The sequence below is a fragment of the Doryrhamphus excisus genome, chromosome 12, assembly GCF_030265055.1.
Source record: "Doryrhamphus excisus isolate RoL2022-K1 chromosome 12, RoL_Dexc_1.0, whole genome shotgun sequence".
NCBI classification, from domain to species: domain Eukaryota; kingdom Metazoa; phylum Chordata; class Actinopteri; order Syngnathiformes; family Syngnathidae; genus Doryrhamphus; species Doryrhamphus excisus.
In genome coordinates this window covers 4,819,733-4,841,068 of record NC_080477.1, presented here as the reverse complement: position 1 = coordinate 4,841,068, position 21,336 = coordinate 4,819,733, and the positions used below count along the sequence as shown (strand labels likewise).

The window sequence follows — 21,336 nt, the reverse complement described above, 5'->3', positions numbered from 1 at the left end:
GATTCCAGATATGAATGTGCCCTGCCATTGACAGTCCAGGGTGTACCCCGCCTCTCGGGATAGACTCCAGCATACCCGCGACCATTGTGAGGATAAGCGGCATAGAAAATAGATGGATGAATAGACTGAATAGAATGGTATATGGTTATAATAAAGTTGAAATAACGTAAATTCTCCCTCATTGCCTCCATCATCTATTAGACATTTAATTTTCTCGTTTATTGAGAAGTCTAGAGCTATTTTGCTCAATAGGGAATGTGTGTACACTAGCGTGAGTGAGAGGTGCAAAGTAATGGTGACTGATGCGTCACAGGCGTGTAGCCTCAGGCTATCAAGCATAATCAAGAATTGGCCAAGTTTGTTTGAATTGCTCAATGACTTGGTGAGCGCTTGTCCGGTCTTGCACTCCACACCTAAGAAAGTCTGATTATGTTACATTGGGCGATTATATGTAATATATCAGAAACACCCTCAAGGGAGCATTTACAGATTAGTTATTCTAATCGGGGTTAAAACCACGGCCCATCAATAGGCGGCCTGTGGGCCAGCTGCGGTATTCATGGTCCCCGAACTGTTATTCTATGTGTTTTGTTTGGGTCAGTACACATATACTGGTACCCAACGATACCCAGACAGCCTGTTCACTGTTGCGTGCACTTTTTACATTTCTTTACTGTAGGAGATAGCTTTAGGTCGCTGTCCGCGGGGGTGTGGAGGGCATGGTTGTGTAGTCATTATAGTAGGGATGGGCGAGTACATCACTATCTGTATCCATATATTCGTATCTGTACTCTGAGTGGGCAGGGTATAAACCGGAAGTGGGCGTGGTTTCAGATCAGAAGTTGCTACGTTTATTATCATATGTGTAAGTGATCTGCAAGACTTGCACATAGACATACACATTCGTCTTACACAGACAAAGTTTAAGATTCCAACGTGCATACGAGTGTTTGATGCAGCTATTATGGAGGTGTACCTAATGTTGTGGCCAGTCAATCGGTTACTGTTACCACTGTCTGTGTACTGCCAACTGAAAATTAACAACATACTGATATTGTAAGTAGTACATTTGTTTTATGATGACTTCATGGAATAAGACCGAAGTACATTTCAAGGTAAATAGCGCTCTCGCTTCCCCTGATGGATAAGTGACTGACGTCACATATGCCTGCATACGTTACGAAATCAGGATCGCATTGACGTCACAAAACCCAGTCTGAAACCAAGCGTTAAGAGCCATCCCAAACTTCTTCCAGGGCTCACCTCCAAGTGCAAACCTCATTATCAGAAAATTTAGCATCATTTAACACAAGAATACAACAGTCAAACTATATTTATAAGTAAGAAAAGTGGAAAAAGAATGACTGGTCCCCTTTAATAAATACACCAACTGCATTCTGAAGAGGAGCGTCTCTTTCAAGTGTCACAAACGCAAAAGGAGGCTGCAACATCTCTGTTTTTGGAGTAGTTCACCAGCAGTCGGAGCCTCAATTACACCAAAATGTTGCGTTCCAAGTTCAATGCTCAAAGAAAGGTGTACATGAAAACTGGTAGTTAAAAGAAGAATGGCCTGAAACATTTGCATTAATTGTGCCTCCATCAAGAGGCAAAGACAAAGCATCGGATTTTAAGAAGCTTTTCCTTAGAAGTAAGAGAAGGGAGAAGAACAACAAACACAGTAATCATCCCATCAAGCTGCAAGCAGGATTCTTGTTACATTTATGACGCAACAACAAAAGTAACAGAGTGTACACTTAGAGTACTGTGGATTTTTGTGGATGAGTCCACTGACACCATTGATAATGCTCAGTTGACGGTTTGTGTGGTCACATGATAAAGTCAAAAAGGGAGTTTATTGAAGATGTGTTGAGCATTTTGAGTAATTTTCTGGGCCACACTCAGAAAAAGGGTAGATCAGGTCATTTGTAAGAAGATGACATTTGTTAAAAGTTGCATCAAACTATGTGCACCTTTAAAAAATATAAAAAAGTTTTATTAAAGGACAAGCGTACCAAAAGACATGACGTGAAAAGAAAGACTTATATTATATTATATTATATTAGAGATGCCACTAGATCTCACAAGAATAAAAAGTGAACAGATTCAGAAAAAATGGTCTTGCAATAATAAAAAATACAAACAACAATTCCAAAACTTTAGTCAGCGAAAGATGATGTATTAAAGGACACGTTGCATTATTATGATGTGTTATTATTACTATATATTTTCATAACAGTGGTTTATTTGGTCTCAAAAACTTAAAAATATATAATTCTGCATACATTTGTAATGCAATAAACATTTCAGAATGCACAGACTGTATATACAATCACAAAATCTTCAAATGTCACAAAAATAATAAAACTGCTTTGTAGTATATAAATATTTTACTCATAGTAAAAACTACAGATAGGATTGTTATTATTATGGTTTGTAGTGGTGCTGAACTGAACTTAATTATTTATTTAAGATTTGGAAAATATTTATTTTGAGAGAGATAGTGAGTTCTAAAAAACATGTTGTCTATAATGCTATAAAACAAGTTAATTTGAGAGCGGTTGTATAGCGTGGCGGGTTCTGAATAAACTGAAGAGCACATTGAGAAGTATACGTCATCAATCTACAGGACCTGTACTACTTAAGACTGACCTGCAGGGAGCAGCAATGTGCCGTAAGGCATCCGGGTTGCCGGAAACTCCCCAAAGAAGAAGCTGATAAGGCACATGCGCATTCCCTGGTAAGCGGTATTTTTTTTGTTAGTTTTTTTGCAGCTTGTTCCTCTTTACACAGGTAAGCGGTTATCTTGTCATTGTTATTCGTAGTAGAACTGATACTGGTCTATCTGGTGATGTTTTCTTGCTATGGTAAGGCAAGGTGTGGCTTCTTTTATTGAGTATATGGAGACTTTATGTCATGAACTTCACAATACTTGCCTACCCAACGCGGCAGCTGTCACAATGATACAGTGCAGGCTTTGTAAAAGTTCCGTGTACGTCTGCGTGGACATTGGCGTCATTTTCCCGCAGTAGTTATATAACAGGGCCAACCAAACCACTACATGATGCGTAATGTAATAAACAGCACATGTGCGTAATTTCTGACATACTTTACAGCAAGCTAGCTATCAACGGTTACGTCACACGTTTGTGCCACTTGTTGCTGGGCAGGTTTGTGCTCCGTTGGCCAATAGGAAAAATGGCTCTACACTCGTCTCACCCGCTATGCCGTCTGAATGGCAAAAACGAGGGTCAGAGAGGCAGCAGGGGAATCAGTAACACAATTGCTCTTCAACAGCAATATTGTGATGATGATGCACGTTTATTTATTTTTTATTAGTTGTGCAGTTTGTTAGGTAGGTAGATACTTTATTAACTGCTAAGAGTATTGAATCAAAAATTTGCGTTTGCATTGAAGAATGATCCACTGGATGTGGTGAAGCATTTCTCTCACCTCTGCCCAAAGTGAAAAATCAGTGATGATTATGTTCAAGCACCTATAAATTGGGGGGGGGGGGGGGGGGGGGGGGTGCACTACTGTGATAAATATCTACTGGCCCATGTGTAGTTTTCTGTGTAAGCTATTGTGACTATATTTACTACATTTGTCTTTAATTAACAGAACAATACTGCATGATTGAGTTCGATGTGGTTACGCATCTACACATTGTGTTTAAGACTGCCATAAAATCTTAATCAATAGATTGAAAGGACAATGAAGGAGAGGAGATATTCAGAAGTATAAAATGGGTTTTATTCCAACCTTTATTTTGCTGTTGCATATATTTGCAGTCTAACAACAGCTTCTGCAACAAAAGTGTGTTTTTTTTAACTGTCTTGGTTGGATTTGTTTTTATTATACCATGTCCCACCGTGCCATTGCGCTGAATCTGTCTGCTCTCTGCCCTGGTCTTGTACCACTAATAGCTGTGTTCACTGTGGGGGGTAAAATGCAGCTCAAATTTTGTGAAATACATGGGCTGTACCTCATGTTGCGTACATGCTAAAAATAAACTCCAATGTTTCTGTGACATTTAAACAAATTTTAAATGTCATTTGTTGAAATGTTTTTCTAATATTTCATTGTGTTCATGTTTTCTGACAGGAAATGTCATCTTTGTGTGTCACCAATGATGACCAAGTCACAGGTCGATGCTCGGCAACAGAAGAGGTAAACGTCATCACTTGACAGAAAAATGAAGGCGTTGGGAAAACAATTTGTTTTAAATGATGCGAAACACATGAAGTAGGCACATAAAAGTATGAATAATTTATTTATTCTCCTTCCTTAGAATAATATCTAAAATGACTTTTTATTGTAACCTAAACCTTTTTTTGATGAATGTTCATCGAACATTGCTTCTAGGACAATTCCAAGCCTTTGTGATAACTTGTAATGAGTCTCGTACAGCGCTGTGGAGGAATTTTGGCCCACTCCTCTTTCCAAAATATTTGTAATTCAGCCACATTGGAAGGTTTTCCAGCATGAACTACCCTTTTAATCGATAGGATTCAGGTCAGGTTTTTCTTCAGCCATTAAAGAGGACCAATTGTGTTTTTTCCATTTTTATGACCTATAGATATAGTTAGATTGTTGCATTATCATGTTAAACTATGCCAACGTTTTCAGATAATGAGGTTTGCGTATTTGGAAGTGAGCCCTGAAAAAATTTTGGGATGGGTCTGAACGCTCTGTTTCAGAGAGTTTTTTTTCTAACACCGGCTCACTTTGATGTCACAATGATGGGCTTCCTTATATGGGCGTTTCCCGGTACAAGCTCTAGGCTTGCCCTCTCCCGCTGTGCTGCTGGACTGTTTCACTGCACTGATTTCACCCTGTCAGCACAGAGCTAACGCTAATGGCTTCCAGAAAACATTTGTTGTCTGAAACATTGTTCAGATTTGAACTTGCTTAAAGGGGCAAAGAGCCAGAAGTGGTTAGAGTAGCAGATTCCTGACCAACAGACGAATAGGGACTCCTTTGTGAACATGGGCAAAGCTGGACAATCCACCAAACTATTGCCTCAATGCCTTTCCAAAGATACTTGGACATGGTGAAGAGTCACAAGCGCAAGCTGCAAGTAACAGTTTCATTTCATAGTGTCCTAACTATGTTTATTTTGCTTAAGTAAGCTGTTGTCTGTGTAGCATTATAGAGTGTACATATAGGGAGCATCTTACCTGCATGCATGCAAATTACAATCTCACCGATGTATGCAGTTCCCATACTTGCCTTTTCCACCACAGTCGGGTCTAACTCAGTTTTTTTAAAAAGATTGGTGGTCCCGCAAAAAACATTTAATTATCAAATGTTCACTCCAGATGTGTCAAGATTAGGGCTGCAATGATTATTAGAATAATTTGAGTACCTTGATTACAAAAACTATTCAATGTTTTTTTTTCTACTATGAGGGATCACTTACGTCACCAATGCACGTACGTACGTTACCTACGCACAAGATGAAAAAGGAAGCGGGTGTTTGAAGACACGGGGCGCTTGAAGAGGCAATAGAAAGCGACAAGGCAATGAAAGAGAAGGAAAACATGCATCCATCTATTTTCTATGCCGCTTATACTTGCGGGTTGTGGGTATGCTGGAGCCTATCCCAGCTGTCTTCGGGCGAGAGGCGGAGTACACCCTGGACAAAGCCTGGACGCAAGCCCCACTTGCTGTCGCGGCTCCGCTCAACGATCTTCAGCTGCTTCAGGCACTGGACGGGTACGAGGACGCGGAGGTCTCCAAGGCCGCGACAAACAAGCTCCTCGGCCACCTCTGGTACCTCTCGGAAGAGCTGGTAGCCCTGGCGTTCTTCGACGACCGGGTTTCATCAGAAACAAAGAAGAAGATGGTAGCGGCGATTGAGGAGAAGGATGGCAACGACACAGCCCAGAAGCGAGTGACCATTCCCGCTTCAGCGATCAGCGGCTGCAGCCTTGAGGACTTCGTGACCTCCAATACGTCCTCGTTCTTTGACAAGATGTCCATCGACAAGGGATTCCTGGCGTTGGAACCGGCAGACTGGAAGAAGGATGAGGCGTACGGCAAGGCGTGCAAAGCGCTGGGGAAGCTGTCGGTCACCAATGACCACGCGGAAAGAGGCGTCGCCCTGATTCAGGAATATAACCGGCTCCTGACGAAGGACGAAGAACAACTGCAGTTCCTCGTCCAGGTCGTCGCGGACCATCTGCGCCAGTTCCCGGACACCAGGAAGGGAACGCTTGCACGGACCGGGCGACAATGAGTGGCTAGCAGCCACATAACCCCCGCCAGGAGAGGAAAGCGGCTAATACTTCCACGAGAGCAACGTGGGAGGGGGACCCGGAGTGCTTGTGACTAGCGTTCGCTGAGTAAAATTTCAGAGTCGTTGAGCACCGGTTAAATATATTCCGATTTCAACGAAACTTTGCACAGCACGTTTCTGGGTCAAAAGGAACAAGAATCCGGGTTTGGAGCATAGACATTTGTTTGAAATTTCACCCCCTTACAGAGGGCCACCCTACTGGACTGGTCACGAGCCAATCACAGGGCACATATAGACAAACAACCATTCACACTCACATTCATACCTATGGACAATTTGGAGTCGCCAATTAACCTAACATGAAGTATTTACAATTTTCACATTTGGAACTGAAGTGTGTATATTAAAATTTCCCTTCATTGCATAACCTTGTGCACACTACACGGCTCCACGGCTGCTTTTTCACGGCTGATTTCCTGCTTGCAGCAGAGCGCTCTGTTCCATGGGACAAATGCATGCTCAGCTTTTTAAAAATTCTTCCACCTTGTGGCCATTTTTAAGGTTTAAAACTGTGTCATCACCTCACCATGCCTCTCACTCGAGAAATACGTCTTTGGTAGCCAATAGGTTAACAGAGGCGAGTGAGGCCTGCAGTTCTTTCGATGTGTGGTCTTTTATGACCTCTTAATGAGTCGTTGCTGCGCTATTGGTGTAATTTTGGTTTGCCAGCCACTGCTGGGAAGGTTCACGAGTGTTTTCACCATTTGTGGATAATGGCACTCAATGTGGTTTGCTGGAGGAACCTGTTCAAGACTGATAGAATGCAATAAATCTCGGTTTTTACAGGGAGGGCAATCACCTTTTGTGTTCTTTCTCATTTACATAAAAATAGCATATAGAGTAAAATGAAGATTCTGTTTCATCACTTGTGTACCAGTTTACTGAACTTTGCGTTGCCACTTAAAGACTCTGAGCAATAATAGCTTGTATTATGTTTCTGACTGTTTTAGGACAAGGAGCATCCTCGTGTACTCATTCCAGAACTCTGCCGGCTCTTCTATCAGCTGGGATGGGTGACAGGGACAGGAGGAGGCATCAGTTTGAGAAGAGGGTTTGTATTTCATGACCATGAGTTTACACTGAAAGTCCAGTGGAGATAATGTATCAAACAACATAATAACAAAAAACAAAAACCTTTTTTTTAACTGCAGCTCATGAATTCACATGGAAAAATGTTTAGAATTCTGTGCTCCCAACCCTTTTAACTGTGTGCATAGCTGGCTGAGTTTTGTTTGTGTCTTTGTCCAAATGGTGTATCATAATTTGTAACAAGACAATGACCCTAAACACTGCTCAAATTCTATTAAGGCATTCATGTAGAGGAACAAGTACAACATCCTGGAATGGCCTTCTCAGTCCTCAGACCTTAATAGTATGCTTTATCCATGCTTGGAAACCATCAAACCGGACTCAACTTGAGATGTTTTGGAAAGAGGAATGGTCAGAAATACCTTCAACCACAATCTAGACCCTCACTAGAAGCTATAGGAAGCATTTGTTTCTGCAAAAGGAGGATCTAATAAATATGTTTCTGTTGGTGTTGGCACATTTATGCAACTGCCTACTTTTGTTTGAATAATTATTGCACACTTTCTGTAAATTCTATAAACTTCACTTCTCATCTATCAGTGTCTGCTCTGTGATATATTTAACTGAAATTGCTGGTCCCAAAAACCTGTGATTTATAATGGAAAATCTTGAATGAAGCTATACTTACATTACAAAGGTTCTTGGGATATGGCAGGCCAGTGAGGATGGTCACATTGAACACTTGAAGCTCAAGGCAGAGGAGGGCTAATTTGTCGGCTGCATTTTAAGGGCCCTTGGAGCTTTTTCAAATCGGGACAGCCTTCGCACACCGCGATGATGTCATGTGCCTTACAAATGTGCACTTGAAGGGTGCAGACCCGATATGGGACACACAGCAAGTGTCATCAACTTGTTGGTCACAAACTTAGCTAGAGAAATATTAGCAAACATAGCCAAAAGAGTATCAGCGCTTGTAGCTGTTTCCACACAAGCAGCTATCCTTCTCACTTGCGCCATAACAGGCACCTGACGTGTTCAGGATGGGTTCTTGCACGGCACTGCATATGTGGAGACCACTACTTTTGCTGATATTGTTCTAGCAACATTTGATGATATTCTTGTGGTGTGGTTGCAAACAACCCTGGTAATGTGGATCAGTGCATTCCTACCTTCTACCTGTGCTTGTGTGGTCAGCGGAGGTAATTATAGCACTCAGCCTACCTTTAAAACCATTATCGTAGTATTGTGTGACAGTGTTAAAAATATCAATTTGTATACAGAATGTACTGCATATTCAATTCATCTTTCATCAGGCACTGCAGCTTCTTGAAACTGCCCTTTTAAAAAAAAATTCCAGCTGATGTTATTTGTGCCATATTAACATTCAGATTTTTTTTTTTACAGCTCTGAAATGTGTTGATGTTTTTTATCAGCTGGTTTTCTAATCAAAGCTCCAAATACATATTCACTCTCTCACCCATTATACTGTGCATAATGTTGTCGTAATGGCAAAAACACATTATCAAATAAAAGGGGGGATTTTGTAAACGAAATATGAATATTTTACACCAAATTTTGACGGCTTATTTTTTCTCCTCTGTGAATAAAACAGGGTGATACTGAGGAAAGGAATTATCAATAAGGTTTAATGTCGCAAGTAAGGCCAAGTCGCACTTAAAAACTGCGGCTAAAGCTTCATAAATTCTGTTATTACCCATTACATTGTTGAGAGTTGTTAACGCTGCCATCATGAAAGCCATTTCCAACTTTGACCAAATACTCAATAAGAAAGTCATTGAACTGTATTTACACAATGCACAATTCCTTTGCACTTGGAACAAGCAAACATATAGAAAATGGTTTACATCATTCATCCACCCATCCATTTTCTATACCGCTATTCCTCACTAGGGTTGCGGGGGTATGCTGGAGCCTATCTTAGCTGACTTTGGACGAGAGGCAGGGTACACCCTGGACTGGTGCCAGCCAATCACAGGGTACATATAGACAAATAACCCTTCATACCTATGGACAGTTTGGAGTCGCCAATTAACATATCATGCATGTTTTTGGAATGAGGGAGGAAACCATCGTACCGGGAGAAAACACACACACACACGCACAGGGAGAACATGCAAACTTTACCCAGAGATGCCCAAGAGGAGATTCGAACCCAGGTCTTCCCGTTCTCCTGACTGTCTCCTATGTGCTAACCACTCGTCCACTGTGTGGTGCGGTTATCATAATTTCCATGGAAATTGTATGTTTGTTGAATCATTGTTTTAGTTGTCCATCAACCATGAAACGTACGTTAAAGCAAGGAGGACAGTCGCTAATTTTGTAAGGGCTTTTCTGGACGAATGGAGTCGTGAACAAAGGATTTTATGTTTACCATTTTCATATCTAAGCATTCCTAAGAAGCTTCAAAACAAATCGCCAAACAACACGGATGCTGACAGTGGTCCAGCTATTAATTGTTTTGTGACAGACAAACACTTGCGTTTACTGCAGTATTCCATCTGATCTCTGTGAGCTATTTAATCTCCTATATCCGTATCAACACACTGCGTGTTTGTTGTTTTGTTCTACAGAGACCACATCTACATTGCACCTTCAGGGGTTCAGAAAGAGAGAATACAGGTCAATAGAAAAAACAATGTAGTATATTAACATTCTTTGTGAAAAATGTGCCAGATCGTACCTTATTTTGTGTGTCACGCAGCCAGAAGACATGTTTGTCTGTGATGTGGAGGAGAGAGACATCAGCTGTCCACCCACCTGGAAGAAGTTAAAGAAGAGCCAATGCACTCCTCTCTTTATGAATGCATACACAATGAGAGGTGGGATTATTTTATCACTATCCATTGGTAACAATTAACCTATTGGCGGTCCGAGTCTTGACGCAAGGAGAAGGTTTTTGAGAAGGGCTGTTTCTGTACTGTGGTGTGAGCGGAATCCATTTCAATCTGGATTCCGCTCACACCACAGTACAGTCCTCTCAGACTTCTCCAACTCGGACCACCTCACCATCTTTAACCTCTTAGACCTCACTGCATGCTCCTTTCTCACCTTTCACCCACCCTCAACATCACTGCCCCCCTGTCCAAGGTGTCCCCCATGGATAGGTGTTTGACCTTCTCCTCTTCATCCTGTATTTGCTTACCCTCCGTAGCATCATCCATTCCATTGTCATGGACTTCAGTTTCATTGTCATGCCGATGATTTCCACTCTACATATCTCCCAAATCCATCACTGCCTCTACACATGCCACTCGCCCTCCTGTCCCTCAGAAATAAAATCATGGATGCAACTCCAATTTCTCAAACTAAACTGTGGTAAATATGATATGATAATTGGTCCAAAATCTCTCACAAATACAGCCACCAACTTTTCCCTCCTCCCCAGCACCTCCCTTACTCCCTCAGCCTACGTCCAAAATCTTGGCCTTTTCCTTGACAGTACCCTTTCTTTTGAACACCGCATCAACCCCAAACCGCCTTTTTTCATCTAAAAAGCATTGCCTGTCTTTGCGCTTCCCTCTCCCTTTCTACTGCTGAAACCCCCATTCACGCTTTCATCATCACCAGACTTGATTGCTATGGACCTCCAAGCAAAACTCTCAAAATTCACTATATTCAGAACGCTCCTGCCCATTTACTCACTCACACTTACTCACACTATCTATAGACTACATAAGTGCATGAGTGTAGGTTTCATTGAAGGTTTTTTTTTCCTATATAGTGTAGCATTACTGGGGCCTACTTTCCGTTTCCTGACGTGCTTCGCTGTTTTTGTAAATGACTGGAAAGATGATCTGAGCTCACATACACTTAGTAGTTGGTTAATAATCAGAATTATGTATACATATGTTGGTAATGTCTCTTTTATTCACCCATTGCGTTGCTGTGTGTAGTTGTTTTGACACCACGACTAGGACTAGTGTGTGAGCTGGTGATTGAGGTCGGTACCCAACAGGGGCCCCCACCCCTCACTAGACAAGCAAGCGGTTGTAGAGATGCGGTTTGGATGAAATTTTCAAGAATTGTTGGAAATGGAATATGGAAACATTGCATTACATTACATTTTTGGGGTGATGCTGATCACTGCCTGGATCCAGGATTTTTTTAAATTATTCTTTAGCTTTGCGAGAGAGGACCATTTTGTGAATTTATGCATATAACAAAACAAAAAATGGTCACTTGGTACTTGGGAAAAAATACAGGACAAGGTTCCAACATGTTCTACAAAGTATCAAAGACTGATCCAAAAAATGTAGGAATATTATATCCAGTTCTTCTCTAGCTCAATATGGAACACCATCAAACTCAAAATCTTGACTTTTCTACAGGAGCACAGGCCGTTATCCACACCCACTCCAAAGCTGCTGTCATGGCAACCCTTCTGTACCCTGGCAAGGAGTTCAGAATAACACACCAGGAGATGATCAAGGGGATCCGTAAGGGCACCACAGGCACCAACTACTGGTATGTAATCAAGATGGAACAATTGGGCTGCAGTTTCTAACTGGTTGATCAGTGAAGGGTAAGCTTGAACTGCCGTCGAGGTTGGTGAACAACTGGAGGTAGTTTATTAGAGCAGAGTTGGAGGATGAAATTTCAACATTTGTAAGGATTATCTTTAGAATTTCATAAAGTTGTACTTTAATATAAATGACCAGCACAGGAATATAACACAAATAAATGCCCATGTCTGTCTTAAGCAAATCATTCAATCTTGCCCACACGACTGCTATGTATCTGTGGCATTGCGTTGTTGGAGAGAGGGCGCTCGATGACATTGTCATCGAATATGCATAATTGTCCATGACAAATTGTTTGTGTGTGTGAAGATAAAACTCAGCTTTTTGCTGTGCGTCATAAGAATGCCCATATCATATTCTGTGTTTTTAAAACGGGTGTTGGTTTCCTTTTGTGCGAGAGCAGACATAGCTCTTTATGTAAGTGTCTAAGGCTTAGACACTTACACTTAGACTCTAAGTGCTCATGGCATCATAACACATGTTAATCATGTTATAAAAGATAACATTAAAAGGCATATGCAGTTTCAATAATACTTTAAATGGACTGAGGGAAAATACGGAACACGGATCCTACCAGTTAACTGACAGCCATTCTATGACCTGATCTGCCCTCTTAAAAATAACATTTGCATGAACCCGTATTGATAATTTTTTTTCAATAAAGTTCTCAAAAGGTTTCATTGGTCTGGTGTTCATACACAACCACTGTATGTGATTTGGTCTCTTCACTCGACTGTGTGACAGCACAGTCTCAAGCCTTGAGGTGAATAGCTGTCAAGTGTGGTCGAGACTGCCTGTCAGTATTGACTGATGGGTGAAATGTCTTATTGTGTGCTCTAGCTATGATGACACACTGGTGGTGCCTATTATCGAGAATACCCCAGAAGAGAAGGACTTAAAAGGACGAATGGTTCAGGCCATGGAGGAATACCCCGATTCATGCGCCGTCCTTGTTCGGAGACATGGAGTCTATGTATGGGGGGAATCATGGGAAAAAGCCAAGACCATGTGAGCATTTACCATTCAGTACTTTCAACTTTGTGAATGTTGTTATGACTTCAAATGTTGAAATGTAATTTGCTGCATTTTGTAGGTGTGAATGTTATGACTACCTGTTTGACATCGCTATCCAGATGAAGCAGTGTGGACTGGACCCTTCAGCTTTGCCAGCAGAAGAGAAAGGAATAGTTTGACATTCCCTGACACCTTTTTAAAGAGACATTTGTTCCAAGAAGGTCAGTTCAATCATGGAGCAAGATTTTAATAATTTTCCTTTCACGCCAGCCCTCCACAATTCTGATGTTGATTGCCGATTCAGAGTTGAAGCCATGTGATCCAGAAGGACCTGGAGGGGTATGGTCCTGAGCACTGTGGGGAAAATCACTGTCTTCAGTGTGAATATACTGTTACAGTTCAGTTGCTCTGCAATGATGATTACTTGCATTTACCTAAATGCATAATGTACTTTTTCACAAGCAGAATAAACCAGTCCTTGCCTTTTGCCAAATGCAAATCCAAAAGTACAGTACAAATGTTTTTGGTTTGTTTTTTTAAACAAAAAAGATGTTTTTAAATCCACTGAGGAACTAAATGATCTACTGTATATCAAATTGTGTTAATTTAATGGCTGGAGGACAGGTCAACAATAGTACATAAAGCACAGCACCGTCTCACTTGTAGACTTGAAGGTAAGAACTGTGGCTGTTCGGCAGGCCTCACCACAGCAAGTATACCCTTGCACAGCATCCCTCTAATGCTTACTCTAACTAGAGTGAGCTCCTTTTACTCCCCCGATCCCATTTCCTCCACCACTGTATCTGCTCCAAACAGACAGGAGCCAAATATGTCACTGGCTTATATAAATTTAAATTGGAAGAATCCTGAAATGTTCCGTTGTATTGATGAGGAATTCTTGCAAACTAATTTGCAAAAGAAATGTAACACTCTCCCATTAATTGAAATGACATTGAGAGGCCCACAATGTCACAAAATCCAATGCCATAAAAAGGCAGAAAACGACGGGTTGTCACAGTTTTGTTTACTTTGATGCTTTGGTGCTCATGGGTGACTTTCTGAGGAATTATCATGAAAAAGCACATGACAACGTTTTAGAAGAGAAAAACAATCCCTCAAGCGTGCAGATATTACAAAGTCAGGCGTCCCTGGCGCTGATTATGTGCATTTGAAATGTTAATATTAACACTTATCAGTTGACATTCTTATTCACGTCTTTATTTAACAATTCACACATTACAAACAGTACAGTATGATGTTAAGACTGGACAACTTGAGAGCAGTATGTGGGTTACCACAAGTCTATCCACTATTGGACTGTAATTGAAAAAGGATTTGGGACATTTCTGTGTGATAGCATTAATGAAATACGTTTTTTGCTTTTTTTTTTTTTTTTTTAGTAATTTGTTCGGCAATCGTTCATGACTTCATATGGGTCACTGATCATATAGTGGTTAACTTGGCCGTGCAGGATGGGTTCCTGTATGAATGTGAGTATAGATGGTTGTCTGTGTCCTATATGTTCCCTGTTAGTGACTGGCAACTAGGATACAGGAGAACATGGATGGACTTGGACAGAGGCAATCTCTTTAAATTGTACATAAATGAGGGGCTGCATCTTTGGAGGGGCGGTCCCTGTGTGTGACTGGCCAATCACAGAGCATGAAGAGTGAATACAGCATTACAGATAATGAAGAGATGTACTTATTTCATGTTCATACTCTGCAAAAATGTATTATCCTGAACTTGTTATAAACGAGTATCCGGCACATCCCTACTAGCTATACCGTAACTCTGATTTCATCAGTTCATTGATCATCTTACATTATTATTCATGAGTAGGGGTGTCACAAGACACCCAACAGGCCCATAAAAAATCTACAAAGCGCGCATAACAAGTTGTACCTCCCTTCCCTTCTTGGCTCAGTCCCTAGACCTAGTCAGGGATTGTGTTGTACTGTGGAGGTGTTTATGTGGGGTGGGGGGGTTACAGCCACACGCAGAAACTGGGACTACCAAGGTAGGTTTGATTGCAAAGTTAATAGTGTGCGTAAAACACAGAGCTCTAATTCTGTGGTGTAGCGCAGGGAGGCAGAATGTGGTGCACCCCACACAATGGTAATTTGGTTGCAGCCAATTAGGTACACTGGTCTGCGCTGAAATGGCCGTGGCGGTGCACCAGGGGGGGTGTCCACATGTTCAACTTGGTGCAGTGACAATTTTGTGACAAAACATTGCGCCAAATGTGCCCTGAAAGATCACCAGGTTCGACCTGGTCTGTTCTTCGTGCAGGCAAAGCACACCCTGCAGTGGTAAATTGGCTGACAGACTATTTAATGTAACCGTCTGAACCAGGATGTACATTTTTGTATTAATTGTCCCAACACGTCTGTTGTCAGATCAAAGACACAATGGAAACTCAACCTGATGGATGCTGTAGGATATTTTTTACCGTTAATTTTTTCTCTAGGAGGATGAGTAGATACAAACCATAAGTCTTTATATGCACTCGGCAATGTGACCAACCACAGCGTGTGTGGGCGTGTCTAGAGGCGGGCCAGGGGTGGAATACGTTAAAAGACACCCTTTTCACGGGAACCACCAAATCCAAAGAAATACAGCTGAATAGGTGCAGATTATGGAAGAACTAGAACACTTTCTGTGCTGTTATTGTGTGTAGCTGCTCTGTAGGAGTCCACAACTCAATACAAAGGGCTGAAAAATAAGCATGATAGGTCCCCTTTAATGATGAGTGCCTATGCATTTTATACATTTAAATTTGTTTAAGTCTGTGAATCCTAAACCTAGATTGTATCGGGACTGGACGCTAATTGAAGAGAGAAGGGGAGTGTTCTGAGGCTGAATCTAATAATTACGCAGTCACTGTTGTTGCAGATGTTGATCTGAAATTGGAGGACAATTAAAATGTCTAACTCGCAGGAGGATCTTGCAGGTGTATCATGTACTTCACTGGTGCCATTCACTGGTGGTCCTAGAAAGTGACCCTCATGAGGATCTACTATATCTCTGGTTTTCTGTAGTAGTGTATGTTGGCGTATAATCATAAAACATTGTGGTCACTATTGGAGGAAAAAGGTAGATAAAATCAAAAGTTTGTTAGTTAAATCATGAATCAACTGACTTAATTATCTTTTTTCTTAAGCAAACAAAAAGACGCCTCTAAGCCTTCAATGACGCAATCTTAAATTCCTCTCTTGATGTTGGCACTCCATTTGAACTCCCTAAAAAAGCTTATTTGTGTCCTGTTTCTTACTAAGTTTATTATTATTATTTTTAAATACTTTCTCACTAAACCCACTGTTTTGGAGGATGTCTGTGCATGTGTGAGATTGCTGATGGAGGTGCTTTCAATTGGTAGCGTGTATAACATGACCACAACAGAAATGTTTATTTTTCCAAAGTGTTTTAAGTGAGGGATGCACTCGTGCTGTAGTGGCACCACTGAAACCCATAAATTACTCATCAAGTCGCATTAATGTGTTTGCCGCTGACATCTGAGGAGAAAAGGAGCACTCGTTGCTGCATGATATATTTACAGGTATTGATTCACTTGCAAATGTGATTAGAATTATAGGTTGAGTGAAAGACTTTTGATGATCATGGGGTGATGCCAATTCAAAGTTCATGTTCAATTTTATCATGCTAAATGCTAAATTCTAACCTTCTAGTCACTTAGATTAAATGCAGCTTAATTACACCTGGGGCAAAAGTATAAATGATACATAAATGCACTAATACACACATTTTTTCCACCATGATTATGGATTGTGCATCTCCCAGATGGAGTAAAGAAAAGAGTATTTCTTCCAATCAAGAGAACATGATGACTTTTTCTGATGATTAACAGACTACCAGAGACAAGGTCCCAAGACTCCATGTTTAAGGTACTACATATGCTGTATAGTAATAGTATACTCCATAAGGTGAGTGTGAATGTGCTCTAATTTACACAGCATATTGTAAATAAATAAATGAAGGACTGTGCAGCCAGTTATGTTACACGCACGATGGTCGCAGCCTATCGTACTAGTTAGGTCAGTTTTAGAGGGGTTCTGTATGGTGCACACTGCTACCGCAGGTCTGTATCTCCACTCTGAGAAGATGTATCGTTTGCTTCCATTTGCTCTTGTCCTCTGCAAAGCTGTAATAGTTTTATGTCTGCCAACTTCCAATGTGAATCAGGCTCTTATGCATGCTTATCACACTAGCTGCAGCACTTTGCTCAAGGCCTTCTTGCTTTAATCCTTTCACCCAGACCATACTTTGTTTTTGTGCCTGCTCTGACTTTGCTGATAGAAATGTATTAAAAAAAAAATAGGAGAAAGAAGCTCTATCAACACATTCCTGGTAAAACCCGCATTCAATTATCTTTCACTAAACTTATGAAATGTATGCAGTTTGCCGTCTGTTCTGAAAACAAACATGCAAGAAAACAAGCCATCTCTAGTTTCAAACAGTATTCATACTGCATCCAAGCTTGTTTATGTGAAGGTCTTGCACAAAGATACAGAAAAGATTTTTCATATCTCTTCTGCATTACTGTCAGTCATTTAGTTAATTAGGACTAGTAATTAAACCACTTCCTATGTATCCGTCGGAAGAGTCCTAACACAACAAACAGTTCTATACAAGCACTATGACAACAAACTTTGTAGTGTAGTGTTTGCCTTATAAATATAAACATGACATACTACTCTATAGTCACAAGGTACTCTATTAATAAAACATGTCATTTGTGCATTCATTGTTACTGTGTCGGTTTTTCGTATCACGTCTTCACAAATATTCCCCCAAAATGTTTAATACAGGCAAAATGTACAGAATATATGTACCACTGTTATTAAACTAAAAGCCCACAACTTATACTATACTTATGTTTACGTTGTAATGCTTCACAATACTCCACAAGCACTGAGATTTGGCACTTTGCTCTGCAGTCCTTGAAGGTACCATAGTTGTTCCGAAATGCAAAATTAAACTTTTAGTATGACTCTGATTCTCACTCTGTGTGTTCATCCATGATCTAAAATGATCATTCAGCTGTGGTGCGTAAAAAAATGGGCATTTTGTGTGGGCGTTTCAGTTACTTGCAGTTATGTACAGTACATGCCATTCACTGGTGATCCCGGAATGTAAAAAAAAAAAAAAGACAACATAAAAACAAAATAGCTTGGAGCCAGCCATAAAAAACAAAAAAACATTTGTCTTAAAAGTTGAGTAAAAAGTTGAGTGTATCCAGTGTGACTGATACAGTATGATTTTAGTGGAGTGATGCTACAGCAAATGTATTTCCACAGGAATGGTATGACATTTTATAACCTGTAAAAGTTTTAGTGAAGTGCAACCTCTGAAATATTGTTTTTAACCATCCATCCATTCTCTACACCGCTTATCCTCACTACTGTTGCGGGGGAATGCTGGAGCCTATCCAAGCTGACTTCCGGCTAGCCAATCGCATGGCAAACAATCATTCACACTCACATTCATATCTGGACTATTTGGAGTCGCCAATTAACTAAATCACGTTGAATCAAGTTTTTGGAATGTGGGAAGAAACTGGAGACTCTGAGAAAACGGTACACACGGGGAGAACTAGCAAACTCCGAAAGATTCGAACCCATGTCTTCCCAAAATCCTGACTATGTGGCCAACATGCTAACCACTCGTCCACCGTTCGTCCTAGTCCGAGTGGCAACTTTAAAAAATTAATTGTTGCTGTCCAAAACGGTGTGCTTTTATAGTGGAGTTGTTTGATTGTTTTGGTTTTTTTTTTTTTACCGAAATCGATATGCCGATATTGTCCAACTGTCAATCACAGGGCACATATAGACAAACAACCATTCACACTCACATTCATACCTATGGACAATTTGGAGTGGCCAATTAACCTAGCATGTTTTTGGAATGTAGGAGGAAACCGGAGTACCCGGAGAAAACTCACGCATGCACGGGGAGAACATGCAAACTCCACACAGAGATGGCCGAGGGTGGAATTGAACTCGGGTCTTCTAGCTGTGAGGTCTACTGCATTCCAAAAACATGTTAGGTTAATTGGCAACTCCAAATCGTCCATGAATTGTTGTTTGTCTATATGTGCCCTGTGATTGGCTGGCGACCAGTCCAGGGGGTACCCCGCCTCTCGCCTGAATAAAGCTGGGATAGGCTCCAGCACCCCCACGACCCTCGTGAGGGTAAGCAGTAGAAAATGAATGAATGAATGAATGAATCTTAAATTGGATCAAATTCGTATTTCCCTATTCTTTATATACAGTATATATATCATTTTTTATCTTAATTACCTCCCATCTTTGCCTTGTCTTGTTCCCGCACAAGGGTTCAAATTCAAATATGTTAATGCAAATATGATGACTAATCATAATACATATTTTTGTGTACAACAGGTTTAGTTTCAATGCTGAAAGGTGTGCACAGTTCTTGAAGTTATGATTTTACACATTTGCAGCTGGGACTGTTGTGCCAAAGCTTAGTGTAAACAGTGTGGAAACAGATAGGTATAAAGGTGTAACAATGTCATAAAAGACACCAGCTGGAGTTTACAGCGATATAAATACCGATGCACAGTACCCCAATGGGACAGCTGCTACAATGGAACAGCTCATCATTTAGATTCAGTAATACAAATAGTCAATAAAGGTTCCACATTATAAATTTTCAACAATTTCAAATATGTTGAGGTCCCACAATAGTGTATTTGAAGTGTATTGCTAAACTCAAGCCGTGATGCTGGAATTAGGACAGTTAAAATAGTTTTTAGTAAGCCCTACTGGAAACACTCCCTTGTGTGTGTATAGCTTTCATGCTAAAGAGCTGTGTTTGTTCACGTCTATTTGTGACTGTGTGGTTCAAAGAAGCGCTACTGCGCACTTTATCTGCTTTTTACTACATATATTGTACAGTTGTCTCTCATTTATAGCGGTTAATTGTTTCCAGACCCAACCACGATAACTGAATTTCCGCGGTATAGGATTATATGTTAGCAATTGGAATTGTTCATACTTAGAGCTTTGAAAACATGTTTACGACTTTCTAAATGCGTTTTTTAATGTTATTAAAGCCCTGTAGACATAAAATAGCACACCTATTGTTACCCTTACACTATTTTTTTATTGTTTATAATACATTGTGCAACTCTTATGCTGCAGGGATTCGAGAAGGCCTCGCTAACAAAGCCAGCAAGCTAACTAGTTAGCCTCAAAACATATCGCTTCCAAAGCCATGACTTCATGCAGTGTTAAGGTAATGTCATTTAATATTTTAATATGTTTGACTAACAATAGGTCTTAACCTACCATGGAACAACAACAATTTCGTTAATTTCTGAAAAACAATATTAATCAAACCATGATATTGTGAGGAACAACTGTACTCTGCAACTCTGCACTTGTCCACTAGTAATAGATGCCATATATCACATACAACAACATAACTAAGGACTGGAAAACGATGTAAACATTAGCACATTAGCAACTAGCACAGCAATGTGAACTACAGGACAAAGATAAAATAACATCACATTTTAAAAGGCTATCATGATTGGTTTTTACAATGAGATAGATTGTTCTCCATTGGTGATCATAAGCAGGCTCCAGGGACAAATAATACTAGTATAACACCATTGAAAAAAATATTTGATATAATTGACACCTGTCAATGGATCAGCCCATTCATTCATAAGCTTGTTTATTTTGAGCATTTATTGGACTGAAAATGTGGGCAACTCTTCACACGAAAGAGTCCCCCTCCCACCCCCCCATGCGCTGGTGTACAATATACAGCGAATGTCACAAGCTGCTCGGAGCCAATTGAAAATGAACAATTTGCTCCCCTAAACGACATTGTCTCTGTGCTCTGAATCCTCTTCTTCGTTACTCCTTCAGCTTCCTTGGACATGTGTGTCACTGTCTTCCCACTCATTGCCCCACCCCCACCCCACTTGCCCTTAACTTGAGCTCAAGGTTCTGTCATGCAAAATAATGTTTGACAAATCAAATTTGAATGGATAGGAGGGATGACAACCATTTGCGATGAATGGATTTGCAAGGGTCTTAGTTTCTTTTTGGCAAACGTCCCTGCTCCAAGACATCAACCATAAGACAGAGTGTCTATGCAGCCATGCATATCTCTGCTATCACTGTTGAAATATTTGCATATTCAAACCGTGTATTTCATACATAACGTGATTGGATACATCCAGTGGAGATCTGGCAGGCTGCTTTTTAATCGGGTTACTAGCACATTTGTATTAACTGAACTGTGTGCCAAGTTGAGGTTGGATGATACATTGTTTTATACATATTTTACCATCAAAGCAAAAACCCTGTTTATTTGTGAAATGGGGGACCTTGGAGAGGAAAGGAGTTTGAGATTAGTTCTTCATTTGAACTTTAGATGTAAAAATAGAATGGTAGATGA

General features: G+C 40.6%; 1 protein-coding gene across 4 annotated transcripts; it reads left to right on the top strand.

Moving 5' to 3' along the window:
• Positions 1-2,672: 2,672 nt before the first annotated feature.
• On the top strand, positions 2,673-17,663 carry apip (APAF1 interacting protein). 4 transcript variants are annotated; one of them, XM_058089706.1, is made up of 8 exons: positions 2,679-2,737; positions 4,102-4,167; positions 7,249-7,349; positions 9,919-9,967; positions 10,050-10,167; positions 11,677-11,812; positions 12,709-12,876; positions 12,962-17,663. In XM_058089706.1, the coding sequence occupies exons 2-8, from the start codon at positions 4,105-4,107 to the stop codon at positions 13,059-13,061; spliced, it is 735 nt and encodes a 244-aa protein (XP_057945689.1). In that variant the 5' UTR covers positions 2,679-2,737; positions 4,102-4,104; the 3' UTR covers positions 13,062-17,663. The 4 variants fall into 4 exon arrangements, with proteins under 4 accessions (XP_057945691.1, XP_057945689.1, XP_057945688.1 ...); XM_058089705.1 differs by having other exon boundaries at positions 2,708-2,790; XM_058089708.1 differs by lacking the exon at positions 9,919-9,967 and having other exon boundaries at positions 2,673-2,737.
• Positions 17,664-21,336: the final 3,673 nt, after the last annotated feature.